This window comes from Poeciliopsis prolifica, unplaced genomic scaffold (assembly GCF_027474105.1).
Source record: "Poeciliopsis prolifica strain line A6 unplaced genomic scaffold, Auburn_PproV2 SCAFFOLD010, whole genome shotgun sequence".
Classification (NCBI taxonomy): Eukaryota; Metazoa; Chordata; class Actinopteri; order Cyprinodontiformes; family Poeciliidae; genus Poeciliopsis; species Poeciliopsis prolifica.
In genome coordinates, this window is record NW_026562385.1 from 3,192,130 (window position 1) to 3,208,328 (window position 16,199).

Consider the following 16,199-nt stretch of genomic DNA (forward strand, 5'->3'; position numbering starts at 1 on the left):
CCACTTCAGTCAGCCTGGACTCTGTCCTTATCCCAACTGCGACCTGCAGAGGAAATCATAATAAATAGCAGTGAAGAATGAGGGAGATTTGCCTAGATTACCTCACTTGTTTGTGGAACTATTTGCCGTTTGGTTTAGGAAATTAGTTGTACTTTCCTTATTAAGTTCTGCAGCCCTCAATCCTCTTAGTTTATATCACGAGAGGTAGCAGGTGACTCTGGACTTGTTTAGACCTGCATGAGCAAAGTTTGTAGTACGCCAACAGAAAACGGTTTCAAATGGTTCAGAAGAAATCTCTCTGTATTTGACTTTGATTATTTTGAGCTTCACACCAGTTTGCTCTGTTGATTATTCTTTTTATTTAACAAATAATCCAAAATGGGTGATTTACTGTCAACATTGATAATGTCAATATTATGAAATAAATTTACAGTGAAGACATTTCTTGAAGCTGCGGAGTTGATTATTCAACAAACAGGGTTCAGCTGTGAAGGAATACAAGTTGAACTCAGGAGGTGGGAAAATGGCTAATAAAGCACAGAGGGAACGAAGAAGCAGGATACCAAGATGAAGCATAACAACAAAATTCCCAAAGATCATCACGATGTTCTATTGTGGTATTCTGTTGATACCCACCAGAAACAGAAAAAAAAACACTTATTTTACAGGAATTTTGAGTCTCAAGGGATTTTGTTGAAAATAATTACTTCATAAAACATTTTGTTTCTAACTGAAAAAAAAATTACTTTTATTAAAGGTTTTATTTCTACAATTTTAAGTGGGAGGTTGCACTAAAACATTATTTTTTTTTTTTTTTTAAGATTTTTTGTACATTTTTACCAGAGATTTTTTTGTACATTTTGCCAATTCTGTGCTGCAGTGTGGAAACGACCTTCTTTTTATATAGAAGCATGTTGCTTTTTTTATTCTAAGCAGCAACTTCAATGAAGTTTTTTTGAAGGTCTTTCTAAAATGTACTTTGGCTAGGTCTCTCATTTTCTGTCCAGGACCCGATTATTGTTTTGGGGAAGATTTTGCGACTCATTTATATTGAGCTGATGGATTTTAAACAGAAATACACAGCATTTTTGTTCTGTGTGTAGCCTCCACAGTATTGTTACAGGTGGAAAGAAAACGTTCCGTGCGGCTGAGTTTGTAGGAGTTGAAGACACCTTTTGCTGAGTCAACTGCACCATCTAGTGGCAACACTTTTCAACTTGAACAGGCCTAAGTGATGCAAAACCAAAGAAAAAGATTCCCAATGTTTTCTCTCTTTGTTCATCTTTGTCTCCATCTACAGGACGTTGGTCCCTCTGTTTGATGATGACACTGGTCTCCTCATGCTCGCTGGCATTGTAAGCTGTATATCTGCAAATTTGTTCTTCTTGTAAAGATGATGTTGAAGATACTCTGGTTTATTTATGCTTCTCTTTCTCCATTTAGGGAGACACTGCAGTTGATTGTTTTGAAGTCTCAACCGCTGAGCCTTTCCTGACTCAAGGTAAAATGTGGTTGTTTTTGTGCATGCTTAAAAATGTTTTATTTTTCCAATTCTCTCCTATATTGTACCCTTTTTTTAACTTAACTTTCTCACAGTGAGCCACTGTCTGACTGATGCTTCAACTCGAGGCATTGCCATGGTGCCAAAATTGGCACTGGATGTCATTTCTTGTGAAGTGGTGCGTGTTCTTCAGTTGACAGACAGCTGCATCATTCCAATCAGCTACCAAGTCCCTCGCAAGGTATCGCCGGCAAAACACAGATTTATGACATCCACATACATCTTGATTTCCTTTCCACGGATGTTTGATTGCTTGCGCTTTTGGAACCCCATTCTTTGTTTTGCAGACCTCAGGCCAGGAGTTTCATGATGACCTTTACCCAGATACGGTGGGCACGACTCCAGCCATGTCTGCAGAGGAGTGGTGGAAGGGAGGAAACAAACAGGTAACAGAACCTCGCTCACAACAGCTTAGGAAAGTTTGAAGGCCACACAGGTTGCTCAGACAAGCATCTCCGTTTGTCTCAAGGTGGATAAAGTCAGCCTCCACCCTGACAAGAGACCCAAGCCAGCAGAAAAACAGACACTTGTTAAGAAGGAACTACCCCATGGAGGAAGCAAAGAGGTAAAAATGTGTCTTTGTTTTTCCAAAGCAGGACAAGCTTAATGTTTGATTAGCAGAATTTAAAACAGCATTCTGCTTTTCCAGGATCAGCCTCACGGCTGCTCCACCTCGAGTAGTCCTCTGAGCACCCCCAGCAGCACCGCTGCTCCGTCCCGCTCTCCCTCCTCCACCTCTGGTCTCTCCTCAGGCTTCCTTCCCAGTCCCAGCCAGAGCGTAAAGACAATCCAAAACATGCTGGGTAAAAACTAACACAATGCACACATATTTTTAGAATAATCATCTGTTTTAGATGTTTTTTTGAAACTGTTCTGTTTTTTTAATCAGGACCAACATCCAAATTCCGACACATCCAGGGTGCAGTGATGCACCGGGACAAACACATCACCAACATCCGGAACCTCAACCTGACGACGCCAGGCGAGTGTGACGGCTTCTGTGTAAACCGCCAACGTGTGGCCGTTCCGCTCGCCATTGCAGGAGGCCAGATTGCTGTGTTTGAAGTATGTATAGAAACATTTTGTTATTTGTCACACTTAATGAAACTTACCAAAAGTATTCACACATTCCCTATTAATCCTGGTGCAGTAACTAGCCTTTTTGCAAAACTAATGTGCTTTCTGACGGTGTGTACAAATTGACTCGGAGACTTCCAATAGAGTTAGCAGTACCTTCAACCCCCGGAGAATTTAGTTTAGTTAGTGCTTGTTAGATGTAAAACCACAGCTGGTATCTTCCTGTACTCCAGCTGTTTTTCTCTTCTCAGCGCTCTGGACCCGGGAGGCAGCCAGACACAGCTCTGCCCACCATCCAAAACTCTGTAAATGTGGCCGACTTTTCCTGGGATCCCTTTGACACACACAGACTGGCAGTGGGTGAGTAAATATATCTTTACCAACAGCCTCCACCGCTTTTTGTTGGGTTTTTTTTTGCAAAGGTGCAGATAAAAACGTATTCCTCACAAACTTATCTGAGCATGTTTCTGAGTTTATATTTGAATAAACTCTCTTTCTAGCTGGAGATGATGCTAAAATCAGGATGTGGCAAGTACCAGAGGGCGGGCTTAAAGATACGCTGACTGAGCCTAAGCTCATCTTGCAAGGTAGGTCATATTGCATAGAGAAACAAATTCAACCTAAATCTATGTATTAATGATTCTGGCTTGGGCAGGAGTTTGAAAAAATGTCAATAAATGGCAGGACAGGAAGTGGCATTTTGCACCTTTTTCAGTATTAATTTTGGAATGCATCCGGAAACAAACTTGCACATTCCTTGTGTGACTCTTGAAGTCTCAGTTGTTTTGATGGCTACCCTGACTCCCTGTAGGCCACACAGAGAAGATCTACTCCATCAAGTTTCACCCTCTGGCCAGTGGAGTCCTGGTGTCCTCATCCTACGATCTCACAGTCAGACTGTGGAACCTGGAGAGCGGAGAGCAGGTCAAGATTCTCACCGGCCACCAGGACCAGGTGGGTTGTTACAGTAGCAAAGAAAATCTTTTCGAAAAACATAATTTGAACGAGTAGAGATGTTTCCATAAAGCAAAGGGAAACTTATGGAAGGTTTTCCCCTGGTTTGGCTCTTCCTGATGTTCCTGTTCAGGTGTTTGGAATGGCGTGGAGTCCAGACGGAAAGCTGCTGGCCACAGTTTGCAAGGATGGGAAAGTTCGCATCTATGACCCTCGCAAATCTACAGCACCTGTGCAAGTACGGCAATAAACTATAGAACAGCGCCTTACGAAATAATAATAATAATCTGGCCTTTCATTTGTACTATGACGACATTAAAAATTTCAAGAGGTCTGGATACTTTTATACTTTGACTTGGTCCTTTTTTGTAATAAATATTTGTCTCTCAATTCTTAGATGATAGCCGTATTGTAACCTGGCTTCAGTACTCACAAAGATTTGCTGTTGTTTTGATTTTCCCAGGAGGGGCCGGGTCCAGAGGGCCACAGAGGAGCTCGTGTGGTCTGGGTGTGTGATGGGAAGTACTTGCTGGTGTCAGGATTTGACAGGTAATGGAAACTAAAACCTTTTTTATTATTTTGTTCAGCATGGCTGTTTCCTTAAGTTATTTTAATTTACCTTTCTTTTTACTGTCTGAGCAAGATTGACCAAAGTAACCCTTCTTCTTGTCCTCTTTTCTATTGTTATTGTAGTCGTAGCGAAAGAGTTCTTTACCTGTTCTCCGCTGACTCCCTGTCATCCGGGCCAGTAGCCAACGCTGCTTTAAATGTATCTCCCTCCACTCTTATCCCATTTTACGACCCCGACACCAGCGTTGTAATTCTTACTGGGAAAGTGAGTAAGAAGAGAGATGAACTGGTGCTAGTCGCTGCAGAGTGTGTCATGGCTAAAGCCTAATTTGCATTAAATTATGTTTCCTGCTTTTCTTCAGGGTGACACCAGAGTCTACATTTATGAGTTGGTCCCAGAAGATCCATACTTTATTGAATGCAGCAGTTTTAACTCCCCTGAGCCTCATAAGGTACTAAGGCTACCTATTTTATCCTAATCATCATCGACAATTATCATCATTGAAGATGAAGTTAAAGTAATGGATTCTGTGCTCCTTGTGCAGGGACTTGCCTTTTTGCCTAAAACGGAGTGCAACGTGCGAGATGTGGAGATAGCTGTGGGACTGATGCTCACCAAGACCACCATAGAGCCGGTGGCCTTCAGAGTCCCCCGGGTTAAAGTGAGGCAACCGTACCCCCTTGCAAACACTTCCAGGAACACTGTCTACTTTTTTTCTACTCATGTTTACTTCTAATGAACAGAACATTTTTCCTTTTTGGCTCTCCAGAAAGAGTTCTTCCAGGACGATGTGTACCCAGACACGGCAGTTTGGTGGGAGCCTGCGCTCACTGCCTCTGCCTGGCTCTCTGGCTCCAATGGCCAGCATAAAAAGCTCAGCCTGAAGCCCAAAGACATGACGCCAGGTGCAGCTACAGACACAACACAGCTGTTAAATGTTCATCAAGACGCCGCCTTTACACCCGCATGTCGACTCTGGACATGTCCTGGTACGTTTGGTTGCTTCATGCGAAGCTGTGTTTGTGTTTTTTCTCAGTGAGTGAGGCCCCCAAAGAGGCTCCGGTGAGGAAATACCTGCCCTCGTCTGTTTACTTGGAGGAAAAAACGGATGAACAGAAAAAAGAGGAGGTAAACTTTGCATTAGTTTGTTGTAGATCAGATGTATGAACCTTTGGTAGAACCTGAACAAAAGTATGTCTGAGTCCTCCTGAAATCGTAACACTGAGTGTGTACGTGTGCGTGTGTGTGCGTGTGTGTGATCCAGCTCCTGAGTGCCATGGTGGCTAAGCTGGGAAACATGGACGACCCCCTGCCACAGGAATCCTTTGAGGGTGTGGATGACGAGGAATGGGTGAGTACATGTCACAACTTCTTGAAAATAAAACACAAGAGAATATTTTGTGTGATGGATCAACACAAAGTAGTGCACATTGATGTAGTGAAAGAAAAGATGTAATCAATTTTTGCCGATAAAAATTTGCATGATGCTGCTGTTCCCTAAGAAGCAGCTGGATTATTGTTGAGCTTTTCATGGAACATTAAAAAACATGTTCCATGTCACAAAATGTCACTACTTTCTGTTGGTTTATCGCATAAAATCTAAGATAATATTGCACTTTTGGCTCAAGTGCAGCAAAATAGTTAAGTTCAAGTGATGTAAAAAAAAAAAAAAAAAAAAAAAAATCCAGTAACTGTATTTGTCTGTTTTTTTTCTTGTAAAATTATTGTGTTTTTCTTGGAAATTTTTCTCTGAAGTCTGTGTTTGTATATTTGCATTAGTTGTGTTCTTAACTTGAAGTCACAGTTTAATATATTCAGAAAATCAAATAAATATAAACTGAGCAGATTGTCAAGAAATTATACTAGTTTTCTTATCTGTTTTTTTTTTTTTTTTTTTTTTGTTTTGTAACCTCATTCTTGTCTCCGTTTTATTCAGGATGATTAAAGAGGATGTTGTCATCTGGACTTTCTTTCAAGTCATGGTGTCTACAGCAGAGAGGAAAGGACAGATCAAGAGTTATTTTGCCATTTGTATTTGAATGTGTCACCCAGACAATCTTCTGGGGAAAACAAACACCGCAGCCTACCGAACAAGAGAAAAATTGCATTACATAAAAAACTCATAAGGTGTAAATTAAACTTCCATAAGTTTTAGCACTTCTCTGTAGGAAATTCCACATTCAGTTTGAGCTTAAAATAGTTTTTTTTTCTCTGTATAGACAAAAGTGTCGGCACCCTTGATAAAAATGTAAAACCTGAATATAAATGAATCTTGAGTTTTTGTGGCATAATTAAAAAAAAATACAACCTTTCATTTTAATATATTTATTTTATGAGAAAAACATCTGATTTTACAAATAATGGGACATATATTTAAGAAAAGATCTCCTCTTGGAAAGGACAATGTCAGCATTTGTTTTTTTTTGTTTGTTTGTTTTTTTCAAGAGCAAATGTAAAATCTTACTTTATTGATTAATTGTACTGATATTGAAAGCTCTGATTCCCCCTTTTCTGATTTTTTTCATTGTGAGATCACACTATGCTTTCTACAGATTTTTAGCAGGGGTGCCAACAAATGTCTTCATTGGTATATATTTAAAGGATTCATCTATTTGATGAATTCATGAGATAATCATATAAAATCACACAACAGTAAAGTAAAAAAAAAAAATCTGAAAATGTGACTAAATCTGCAGCCTGTCCAACTTCTTATATATAATCAGTTAACTCTCTAACAGCTTGTTAAAGTAAACAATGTAGAATTAAGGCTAGTTTCTCCTATCTTCTAGTGGCATTATTTTGTAGATTTTTAAATCAAATCTTGATTTGGTTCGACATGCGACCACTGCTTTGCTTCCTGATTGCCCACTATAACAGCACAAGTTCTTAAGACTGATTGTCTTCCAATATGATCATGCAAATCACAGTTACTGTAACAAGTTTGAGCTTCAGCAGTACATACCACCCTAAACTTAAGGACACAACAGAGTCAGGGGAGTCCCAGATGTTAGGAACTATAGACTCCTTTTCTTTTAAGTATAAATTGAATTACAGTTGATAGATGGTAGATATTACGTATTTGTGTATTTGTCCTAGTCGGGTTTGATTAACACTTTAGCCATTAAGGAATGTTTGTATGAGGAGGGAAAAATGGGGAGTTCTATGTTTTTACTTAATCATTCCATTTTGTTTGCAGGGTAGTCGAATGTTTTTAACTTGAATCCTTGTTAATATTCTAACAGTTTAGGGAATAATACCTTTTGAATAGTGTTAATTAGGCAAACAGCACAGTGTTAGCGACTTAGAGTGAAGCCATCATTGTGTAATCATCACTCAGGGCTGAGTTGGAGTCGTTGAGAACCATTTATTGATCCAACAACGTTGTTTACATCCTCAGAATGACTGATGTGATCCGGCCAAATCAGTTATGCATTTTTCTGCTTGTCATGTTGAACACATGCGTGGTGGATGTCACTGGATGTATGTGCTTGTGATTTTTAAAGGTCTGTTGTATGTTTTGATTGAATTAACTGGTTTTGGGATTTGTTTTCATATAGTAAGTACAACATTGTGGTTTTGTTTTTGTAGTAGTGGTTTGTGGATTTTTTCAAAAACTGTCTTGCAATAAACACCATATGAACTCTGATTTTCTGCAGTTAACTCAATGTGGTGAGCATTGCTATTGCATTTATGGCAAACTAGATAAATGCACATCAGACAAAAATATTTTCTTAGTTATAACCTCATCAATCTTGCATTAAAGCCACAAAGTTCACTGTACTTTATTTAAAAAAAATTTTGAGTCAAAATTTTAAAAGTGTGGCATACATTTGTATTCAGTTCGCTGAGTCAAGGTGAAACTCCACCAATGTCTCAAGTCGTTTGCAGCATCTTGTATGTTTTTGTTTGTTTGTTTGTTTTTCAGGATTCTTCCAAATGTGCGTCATTCATCTTCCCATTAGGTTCAAACTACTTCCTAGACCATATTCAAGAAAAAGCTCTTAAAAGTTAAATACAAATGCATGACATATCCTTCTTTGTATTTATGAAAGGTCTAAAATATTTTTTATTTATTTGGAGTTTGTGATGGTCTGTCATGATGAACAGACACATAGAATGTCCTTTTGGACTCTTTGCTTCCCTAAAGACATACTAAACAGTGAAAACTATAAAGTTAGCCTTAAAATGCTCACATGTTCTGTAACGGCTCTCTTGATAATTTCTCAAGCCAGTGGCTCATATTCACATAATTCAGTTTGATTAATTTGCAATTTAGTATCACGACTATAGTATATCACGACTATATCACGACTATAGTATATTATAGTGGAGATGTTGAGAAGTGCTGCTTCTCAACAGCGCCCTCTGGAGTCACCAGAGTTGATAGTCACCAAAAATGATGCAACTCTGCATTCATCCCTCCCCGCCAGCAGAGGGAGATGTTTAAAACCTGTGCCACCAAGACGACTCGTCTTGAACGTTTAGTTGTCGGTCTTCCTTGAACTATGACGCTTCTGTAACCTTCAGTGTGCATGTGTGACAACAGGAGTCGGCACATCGGCCGTGTAAGCTGTATAGCGACATACAAATGGTAAGAACATGTTATTTTTGCTAGGTCTCATGCGAGTATGTACTACCTTAACTCTGAAACATGTCGTGACGAAATGCGGTGTTTTTAATGCTACTGTGTCTTTAAGTTGCTCTACATAACGAACCTCACGCATTTCAAAAGAGCTTCAGTAATAAGAAGGTTTGTGTGTTGAGGACTGTATCTTTGTTTTTGTCTAACACTGTTAATAACTGTGTTAATCTGAACTCTTTAAGGCTAAATACCTCGCTCAGATCGTGGTGATGGGTGTTCAGGTGGTGGGACGAGCTTTTGCCCGGGCTTTGCAGCAGGAGTATGCAGGTATTTATGCTTCTGTTATCCTGAGCCTGACGTCTGCAGTCATGGATTTGATTAAAATGTTACTACAACTCTGTGAAAGAATATGTAATCTTTAAAGGGACCTTTAAGGAGGTGCACGTTTAAGACTGAAAAAATATCCTGATCTGTTAAAGATCATGTTAACATGTTTAACATATATATATGTGCCATGGACTAAATGAAGCCCACTAAGTTTTTCCTTGAAAAGAAAGTGCTTAGCCATGTTGCATAACAGCCCAAAAGCAATCTTATTATAATGTACAAAAATTGCCCCTGGATGATGTTTTCTTTCCATTGTTTATTCATGGCAGTAGCAAAACTGAATGAGACGTAGATCTCTTCACAGCCTGGAAAACTATGGAGTTTTATTCAAGTTAGAAGCAGCTGTAGTGTTTCTGCAAAAACAACAATCTGTCTGCTAGTCGGATTCTCCGACACAAGCCATGTTGGCATAGCATCACTTCTTCAGGATGGATCTCTGTTGCATCTCCCTCTCCCAGCGAGTCAGGCAGCGGCCCGGGCCAGGGGCCGATCCGGGCAGCAGTCTGCCGCAGCGTCCAGCATCACTGGGATGAGTCTACAGGAGGCTCAACAAATCCTCAACATCTCCACGCTCAGCCCTGAAGAGATTCAGAAGGTACAACCAGGAACCGTTGTTTCCTCCTTACTGACATGTTTAAATCAGAGTGGGGTAGGTTTTTATAAATGTTCCACACTTAAGCCTCTCACTTTTGGTTTGGAGTTTAGCGTAGCGAAGAAACTGGTGGTTTAAATATCAGGATTGACTTCAGATGTCATGTGTTTTTCCTAGTGGATGATAATACACAAAGCTTTTTAAATTATACAATGTCATAAATCTTTAACTGTGTTTATAATCAAGTTGGTTAATTATGAGTTGGATTATGAATACAACTATTGTGGGTTCTTTTTTGCTGTTTTTACATTTAAAAGAGTGTGTTTCCACTGACTGAACTGTTTATTTCCTGCAGAACTATGAGCACCTTTTCAAAGCCAATGAAAAATCAGTGGGAGGTTCATTTTATCTGCAATCAAAAGTGAGTAGTCTGTTTTTCGCATGTCCTCCTTCCTGTTGTTTCCTTGTTATTCTTTTATTCTTCCTTAGTCGTCCTTGCTTTGTTGTATATTTTCCTTTCTAGTGTCCTTCCCTTCCTTCCCTCCTCTCCTTTTTTCCTTCTTCACTGCATGAAATATTGAAATGGAACATGTTTTGTATAAAAGCAGATGTGTGCACCATGTTCCCAATTATTTTTCCTCAGCAAAATGCCAGGTTTCTGCACTAAGAAAATATGACTCACACCTCACACCAGGTGGTTGAGTTATTCTGTTAATTACAGTTTGCTGTGTTCGTGTTTTAGCTGCTTTATCCTGCACTGCAGGTCAATCATGTGCCGTTTTCTTGCATTGCAGGTGGTGCGAGCTAAAGAGCGTCTGGATGAGGAGCTAAGTATTCAGAAACAAGAACAAAATCAGCAGTCGCAGCAAAATCCTGAAACATAAAGGATGAAATTGGAGCGCGAGTTTCTTCCCCCATCTCCCATGTAAATTATAACCCAATAAAGTCTTTTCTTTAGTCTTTTGTATGTGCCAGTGAATTCCCATTATACAATATGCAATTATTGTCTATTTTTATAGACAATAGGTGTCTGTAAAAATAACATTTATGACTGCAGCGTTGGAAACTTGGTTCACAATGCTTTTTGTTGAATGTAAATTAGGATAATATGATTGTCAGCATGTGAAAGAAACAGTATATGCAGAAATGTAAAAAAAAAAATACAAGCACACTTATCAAATGCAACTTTATTAAACATTTTGTTTTCATTGACATTATTATCAATATCGTAATAAAATTCCTCTAAAACAGGAGAAAACCGCTATGTTGTACCAATTGGAGACTTTTACAACGCTTAAAATTCTGCATGTCCAACCACAGAACATGGTGCCAGGAAAAATATATTTTCATATAACTTTTTCTCATATAGTGTATAGCTTCTATATTTACCTGTAATAAAAAAGGCACTTGGAAAAATTAAAATACTGACATAATATCTCACAAATGTGCAAAATAAAACACGTAAGTTGAACAGGCCTCTTGTGGCCTTAGTCATATCATTAACCCTTTGTGCAACACTGTGGCACTTCCAGCAAAGCGAGCCTCTGATGCGAGTCATTTTTGTCTCCTGGCATCTGGGATTTTGTAGCAACTCCAGGAGTCCGTACCACTTTTAAAAATGTTTAATTATAAGAAAACAGAGCCCTACTTGAGACTCTGCAGCGACTATTTCCCAAAAAAAACAACACAAAGACAGCTTAGACATTGGAAAATAATGTGACGGCATCCCCAAACGTATACAGTTGAGGGTGCGGGAGTGCCGATTATTACAGGCTGAGTTCAAAGGGTTAATGGATCATACAGCTTACTTAACATCGAAAATGTGTGGATCCCGTTTGGACCCGTGTCGTGCTGAGATTTCTGCTGCCGGCACCGAGTCTCTGTCCCTGGCCTCTTTCAGCATCTGTTGGCGCTGCCGTTGCCATGGAAACCATGTCCAGCTTACTTAACGCCTCTTTCTGACGACGTTACATGCGAGGTTTGTCCATTCACTCCGCAGAGTGAATGTCAGACGGCTCCAAACTGTGTGTGGAGGTGGGAAGGAGCTTTGCAGCACAACTTGTATGGCAAGCCACTTATCATGTAATAGACATGTTCAAAGTGCATTTAATTTAATCAAAATGAGTGTGTACTTTTTAAGCATTAGCAGTTGAATGGTTTGTGTGCATAACGTGCCAAGCTTAGACATTAAATGGTAAAATGTTTACTTTTAAGGAACAGACATCTTGAACTTTTCTAAATAATCAGTTTTAATGGATTTTGATTGCTGAAATGTCAGTTTGTCAGCAAAAAAAAAAAAAAAAGAAAAGTAATTTAATAAATTAAGATGAATACAGAGAACAATAGAATGCACAATAGCAATTTGATATAGCATGTTTTGGTTATATGGTATAATGGCTTGCCATAGCCTTGAAAGACCTGCAGGCATTCTGATTAAAAAAAAAAAAACAACCTCAATGGGTTACATTATTAACATTTTTCTGCTCTAATGTGAGACTAATTCTTGGTGTACTTTAGTGTTCTTTGGTAAATGTTTTGTAACCAGGAGGTGGTGGAATTGAGCCATGGGTTTAATCTAAAGAAGATGGGTAACAGAAGAGAGAGAGGGCAGGAAGAGTTCAGTGGCCTAGTTTTCTGCAGGCTGGTATTTCTGTGAGAGGCTGCCACAGTGGGCCCAGCGCAGCCGGTGACTTCAGAGCTGAGAGGGCCGTTTGGTGGGTGGGTGGCCAGATGGAGAGCGGCAGCACAGAATGGCTGCAAGTTGCTTTTTTCTTTTTTTTTTCCTCTGCTGGCACGCAGCCTACACGCTGATAGCTCCCCTGACCATTCTCTCATCCTGATAACCCTTTCTCTTTTCTCTCAAGCTGCCAATCAGTCGAAAAAGTTGACCATCCGTTTGTAAAAAGTGTCTTTGTGGCTCTTGCAGAACTAAACTTCCACAAGTTTAAAATTTAAGTGAACTTGTTGATGTTTCTGATCGATCTAACCATCCGTTTGAAGTGCCAGCCTCGGGTTGGAATCTACAGCTCTGGAAAGCCATCCAAAAAAATTTTTCCCCCAACTTCAACCCCTTCACAAACTCATTCCCGGCAGCAGAAACCTGATTGTAGAGCAGCCATGGCAGAACACAAGAGGCAACTTCAACATCACAAAGAAAATGTCTCGTCTGAACATCTGCAAAAAAAAAAAAAAAGTCATAGTAATGGCAAAAATATAAAATAGAAACGGGTAAATAAAACAGTTATAAGGGGATTTTCCTGCAAAAAAAAAAATGAGCATATTATTTTCAATTTGAGAGGAGAATTTTTCTTGATTTTGGATAATGTGTTGCCCTTATATTGCCCTTGAAATAATATTATCTGATTACATTTATATGTTCTGCTGCAAAAGAGGCACTGCATAATCTGCTTTCTCCCTTTTGCACAACTATCTTCTGCTCCTGTATGAATCCTACACCTCATGCTTTAAAAAAGGAGAGTTATGCAGGGGAGCGCAATGGCATAAAATGTCTTGCTCTCAAATTGAAAACTTTTGCTCCTAAGTTTTGAAAATGAAAAATCACACTCAAAAACAGCCAACGTCAGCAAACATAGACCAAAGAGACGGATGAGTGACGAAGAGCGAGGAGAGATGCAAGTCTGTTTAGTTTTAAGGATCCTCTTCTGCTCCCCATCCTCTGTCAACACTATGGCTGCATGAGCAACTCAAGTCTGACGAAACGCCCAACAAAAAACTGAATTTTGTGAGGGGACTGAAATAAGAGCTATTTTCTTTAAATATAACATTTTAGAAATGATGTAGCTTTTAGTAAGTGCATGTTTACTGCTTAATCGAACCATGAAGTGTTTCCCAGAAGTTGTTTTTGTTTTTACATGTTTGCCCTTTGGGGCAGACTGAAATGAGGCAGTTTGAGATAGTGTGGCGTCCTAGTCAGTCCAGCTGTAGGCAGCACTGAGTGTATCCCATCTCCCGCTGTGGAACAACGTGAACATTCCCTCTTTGTTTTTTTGTTTTGTTTTGTTTTGTTTTTTTCACGGCTGAAACTCATTGGGGTCAAACCTCATGTAGATAGGCCCACCACCTGTTTTTCACAGCTGGTTTGGGGTCATTTTAGCTTAAAAAATACAAGACTGTAGTGTTCATCACCACTGAGGGCCTTTTATACACAACCAGATCCCGTTGATTGAATTACAGTAAAGCAGCTGAACAATCCAGGAGCTGAACAGTGCTGGTTTTTGTGAGTCGGGAGGGCCTGACTCCTGCCAGCAGGGGGATTCGGACACACCAGTGCCTAAAGTTTCACTTGTGAAAAAAGGGAGGAAGTAATGGTTGGTCATTGCAAGGTGGCTTAACACCGTTTGTCTGTTCGTTCGGCCCCCGGTCTGGTCTGTGTTCATTACCCTCCACAAGACCGGGGACGGATTGTCAAAAGTGCTCTCGCTCTGTTTATGAAGCAGGAGGAGCAGGAAATATTAGCAGCAGTTCTGAAGTTTCAATACTATAAGTTGACACTGTTAAGCGCTCTGTTTAAATGAAGTATAAGACATAATAAGTTCACTTGCTTTGGTTCGGCAAGTTTGTCAAATTTATGTTGAAAAATGTTTCAAATGTTCACAACATTTGAATCATCTTTCTATTACACGTGGGTGTATGAGTGCTTCCTTTGTGGTGCCTGCAGTGCCTTGCAAAATGCATTCAAACCCCTTAAGCTTCCTAACATTTTGTCTTTTTAAACAACAAAACTGTTATATATATATTTTTTGTCATGCAAACCAACACAATTTATTGCATAGTAATACATTGTATCTACCTTGAATGTACGCTTTTAGGTCTTGTTACCCGTTGCCAAAGTCATTACACTTTGACTGGACCATTCTAACAAGAATAGTTTAGCTTTTGCTGTTTAGGGTTGTTGTCTTCCTGGAAAAAAACCACTACAACTTTCTCAAATCATTTTATCTCTGTCTTGTGCTGGTTGGTCTTCGTAAAACTCTACTAATGTTCTCCAACAGACCTTAAAGGCCTCCACAGAACAGCTGTGCTTATGCTGCTGTACTTGGTTGCACTGGAAAATCAAAGTAAAATAGAGATACATCACACTTTTAGTTTTTCATTTGCAACGCAGTTGCTTTAATGTAAATCTGAATTGCTTAATGCCTGGGAGTAGTTGCATTGGTGCAAAATGTGTAAAACCTCAAAGGGTGTGAATATTTTTGTGAGGCACCCTACCGCAGCACTAAGCTGTCAAAGTACAGTCATATAAATACTCAAAGATGAAAAATACATATTTTTAAAAACACAGAGCACTAAGACTGTCATGCTTTCGGTCCCTTTCCACAGAACCAACCAGAATGAGTAAAGTGTAAAATAAGAAAGCAAAGAGGAGCCTTGTTTTAAGGCTTTGTGATATAAATCCAGGAGCGTACATATTCCTGAACACAGATCTTGGGCCTCAAGTTTAGTTCTTCAACAATACAAGAGGCTTGCGTTTTATTCTTAAATTGTGTGAGGTGATGTGTGTCTTTTTCCAAACTCCTACCTTGTCATGCATTGCCTGGAATTGATTGTTCAAGCCAATCCATGTCACCTTTGACATCCAACACCCTCCCTATGGCATCAACCCCCTGAGCTCTTCTGGAATGTGTGTGAGATAGAGAGAGAGTGTGTGTGCGTGTGTTTGTATCAGTTAACCACAGCTGGCTTGAGCACCACAGCGCCTGGGGGAATGACCACCCAGGATAGGGGATCATGAGACCCACCTGTGGAGAGGTTCAGGACCCTCCCCGCCATCTCATCCTCTGCTTCATCTCCTCTGCCTCTCTTTGCCTGGTGGCTGTGGGGCCGACGCTCTGAAGTGGGGCCCAGCACCGGGACCATTGGCAGGCCAAGGGCCGAGGAAGGAAAGGCAGAGGAAAGTAAAGGAGCCTTAGCCAGGCCCAGAGGGGAGCCGTTAAAGGACAAGATGGATGTGCCTCCTAGGCTGGCTGGAGATGAATTGGGGCTCCCCAGCGTGGTGAGGTCCAGGGGCCTTGGGCTAAGAGGGGACAAGGGAAGTGTACCGCCTACGCCCTGCAAGGTGTGGCCTCCCAGTAGAGCGGCAGCTGCTCCGGGGATGATGATGTGCGCTCCGCTGACATAGGGCAATTCTGAATCCTTACTGCCAGTGCCAGAAGGTCCTCCACTCTGGCTTCCCTTCAGCAGAGAGCCGACCCCGCTTGGAGGGCCCTGCTCCTGAGCCACAAAGTGGCCGTGCGCTTTGATGTGCTTCCGCAGCGAGCTGGGATCTGTGTAGCGCTTCAAGCAACCTACCATCTTACAGTAGTAGGGCTTGTCTACGTAATGTGTGCGTGTATGCTTGAAGCGGTCACTGGAGTTGGAGTAGCGCTTGTTGCAACCCTCGTAAGGACAAATGTAGGGCTTTTCACCTGCAGAGGGGAGAGATTTTCCACATGAGAATTTATGTGTATCCTTCAAA

General features: G+C 40.4%; 2 protein-coding genes across 7 annotated transcripts in view; one reads left to right on the plus strand and one right to left on the minus strand.

Annotated features, from left to right (window-relative positions):
- The window catches only part of LOC129363148 (mitochondrial import inner membrane translocase subunit TIM16-like), a 105,642-nt gene extending 94,958 nt beyond the window's left edge, over window positions 1-10,684 (plus strand). The window contains exons 10-31 of one of the 3 annotated variants that reach the window (XM_055035036.1): window positions 1,301-1,355; window positions 1,444-1,501; window positions 1,597-1,742; window positions 1,849-1,947; window positions 2,031-2,126; window positions 2,211-2,364; window positions 2,451-2,626; window positions 2,890-2,998; window positions 3,139-3,225; window positions 3,450-3,592; window positions 3,726-3,830; window positions 4,056-4,141; window positions 4,286-4,427; window positions 4,525-4,614; window positions 4,708-4,824; window positions 4,933-5,068; window positions 5,200-5,291; window positions 5,428-5,514; window positions 8,988-9,072; window positions 9,591-9,727; window positions 10,080-10,145; window positions 10,519-10,684. In XM_055035036.1, the coding sequence (XP_054891011.1) occupies window positions 1,301-1,355; window positions 1,444-1,501; window positions 1,597-1,742; window positions 1,849-1,947; window positions 2,031-2,126; window positions 2,211-2,364; window positions 2,451-2,626; window positions 2,890-2,998; window positions 3,139-3,225; window positions 3,450-3,592; window positions 3,726-3,830; window positions 4,056-4,141; window positions 4,286-4,427; window positions 4,525-4,614; window positions 4,708-4,824; window positions 4,933-5,068; window positions 5,200-5,291; window positions 5,428-5,514; window positions 8,988-9,072; window positions 9,591-9,727; window positions 10,080-10,145; window positions 10,519-10,608 (2,356 nt within the window). In that variant the 3' untranslated portion in view covers window positions 10,609-10,684. Of the gene's footprint in view, window positions 1-1,300; window positions 1,356-1,443; window positions 1,502-1,596; window positions 1,743-1,848; window positions 1,948-2,030; window positions 2,127-2,210; window positions 2,365-2,450; window positions 2,627-2,889; window positions 2,999-3,138; window positions 3,226-3,449; window positions 3,593-3,725; window positions 3,831-4,055; window positions 4,142-4,285; window positions 4,428-4,524; window positions 4,615-4,707; window positions 4,825-4,932; window positions 5,069-5,199; window positions 5,292-5,427; window positions 5,515-6,099; window positions 7,810-8,616; window positions 8,755-8,987; window positions 9,073-9,590; window positions 9,728-10,079; window positions 10,146-10,518 lie in introns of those variants that run through there. The other 2 variants (XM_055035034.1, XM_055035035.1) reach the window with 2 other exon arrangements.
- Window positions 10,685-10,896: 212 nt separating this feature from the next.
- Window positions 10,897-16,199, minus strand: part of glis2b (GLIS family zinc finger 2b) — a 29,568-nt gene continuing 24,265 nt past the window's right edge. For 2 of the 4 annotated variants that reach the window (XM_055035039.1, XM_055035038.1), the window contains exons 7-8: window positions 15,484-16,149; window positions 10,897-12,898 (exon numbers count right to left, since the gene is read on the minus strand). In XM_055035039.1, the coding sequence (XP_054891014.1) occupies window positions 12,669-12,898; window positions 15,484-16,149 (896 nt within the window). In that variant the 3' untranslated portion in view covers window positions 10,897-12,668. Of the gene's footprint in view, window positions 16,150-16,199 lie in introns of all 4 variants that reach the window. The other 2 variants (XM_055035041.1, XM_055035042.1) reach the window with 1 other exon arrangement.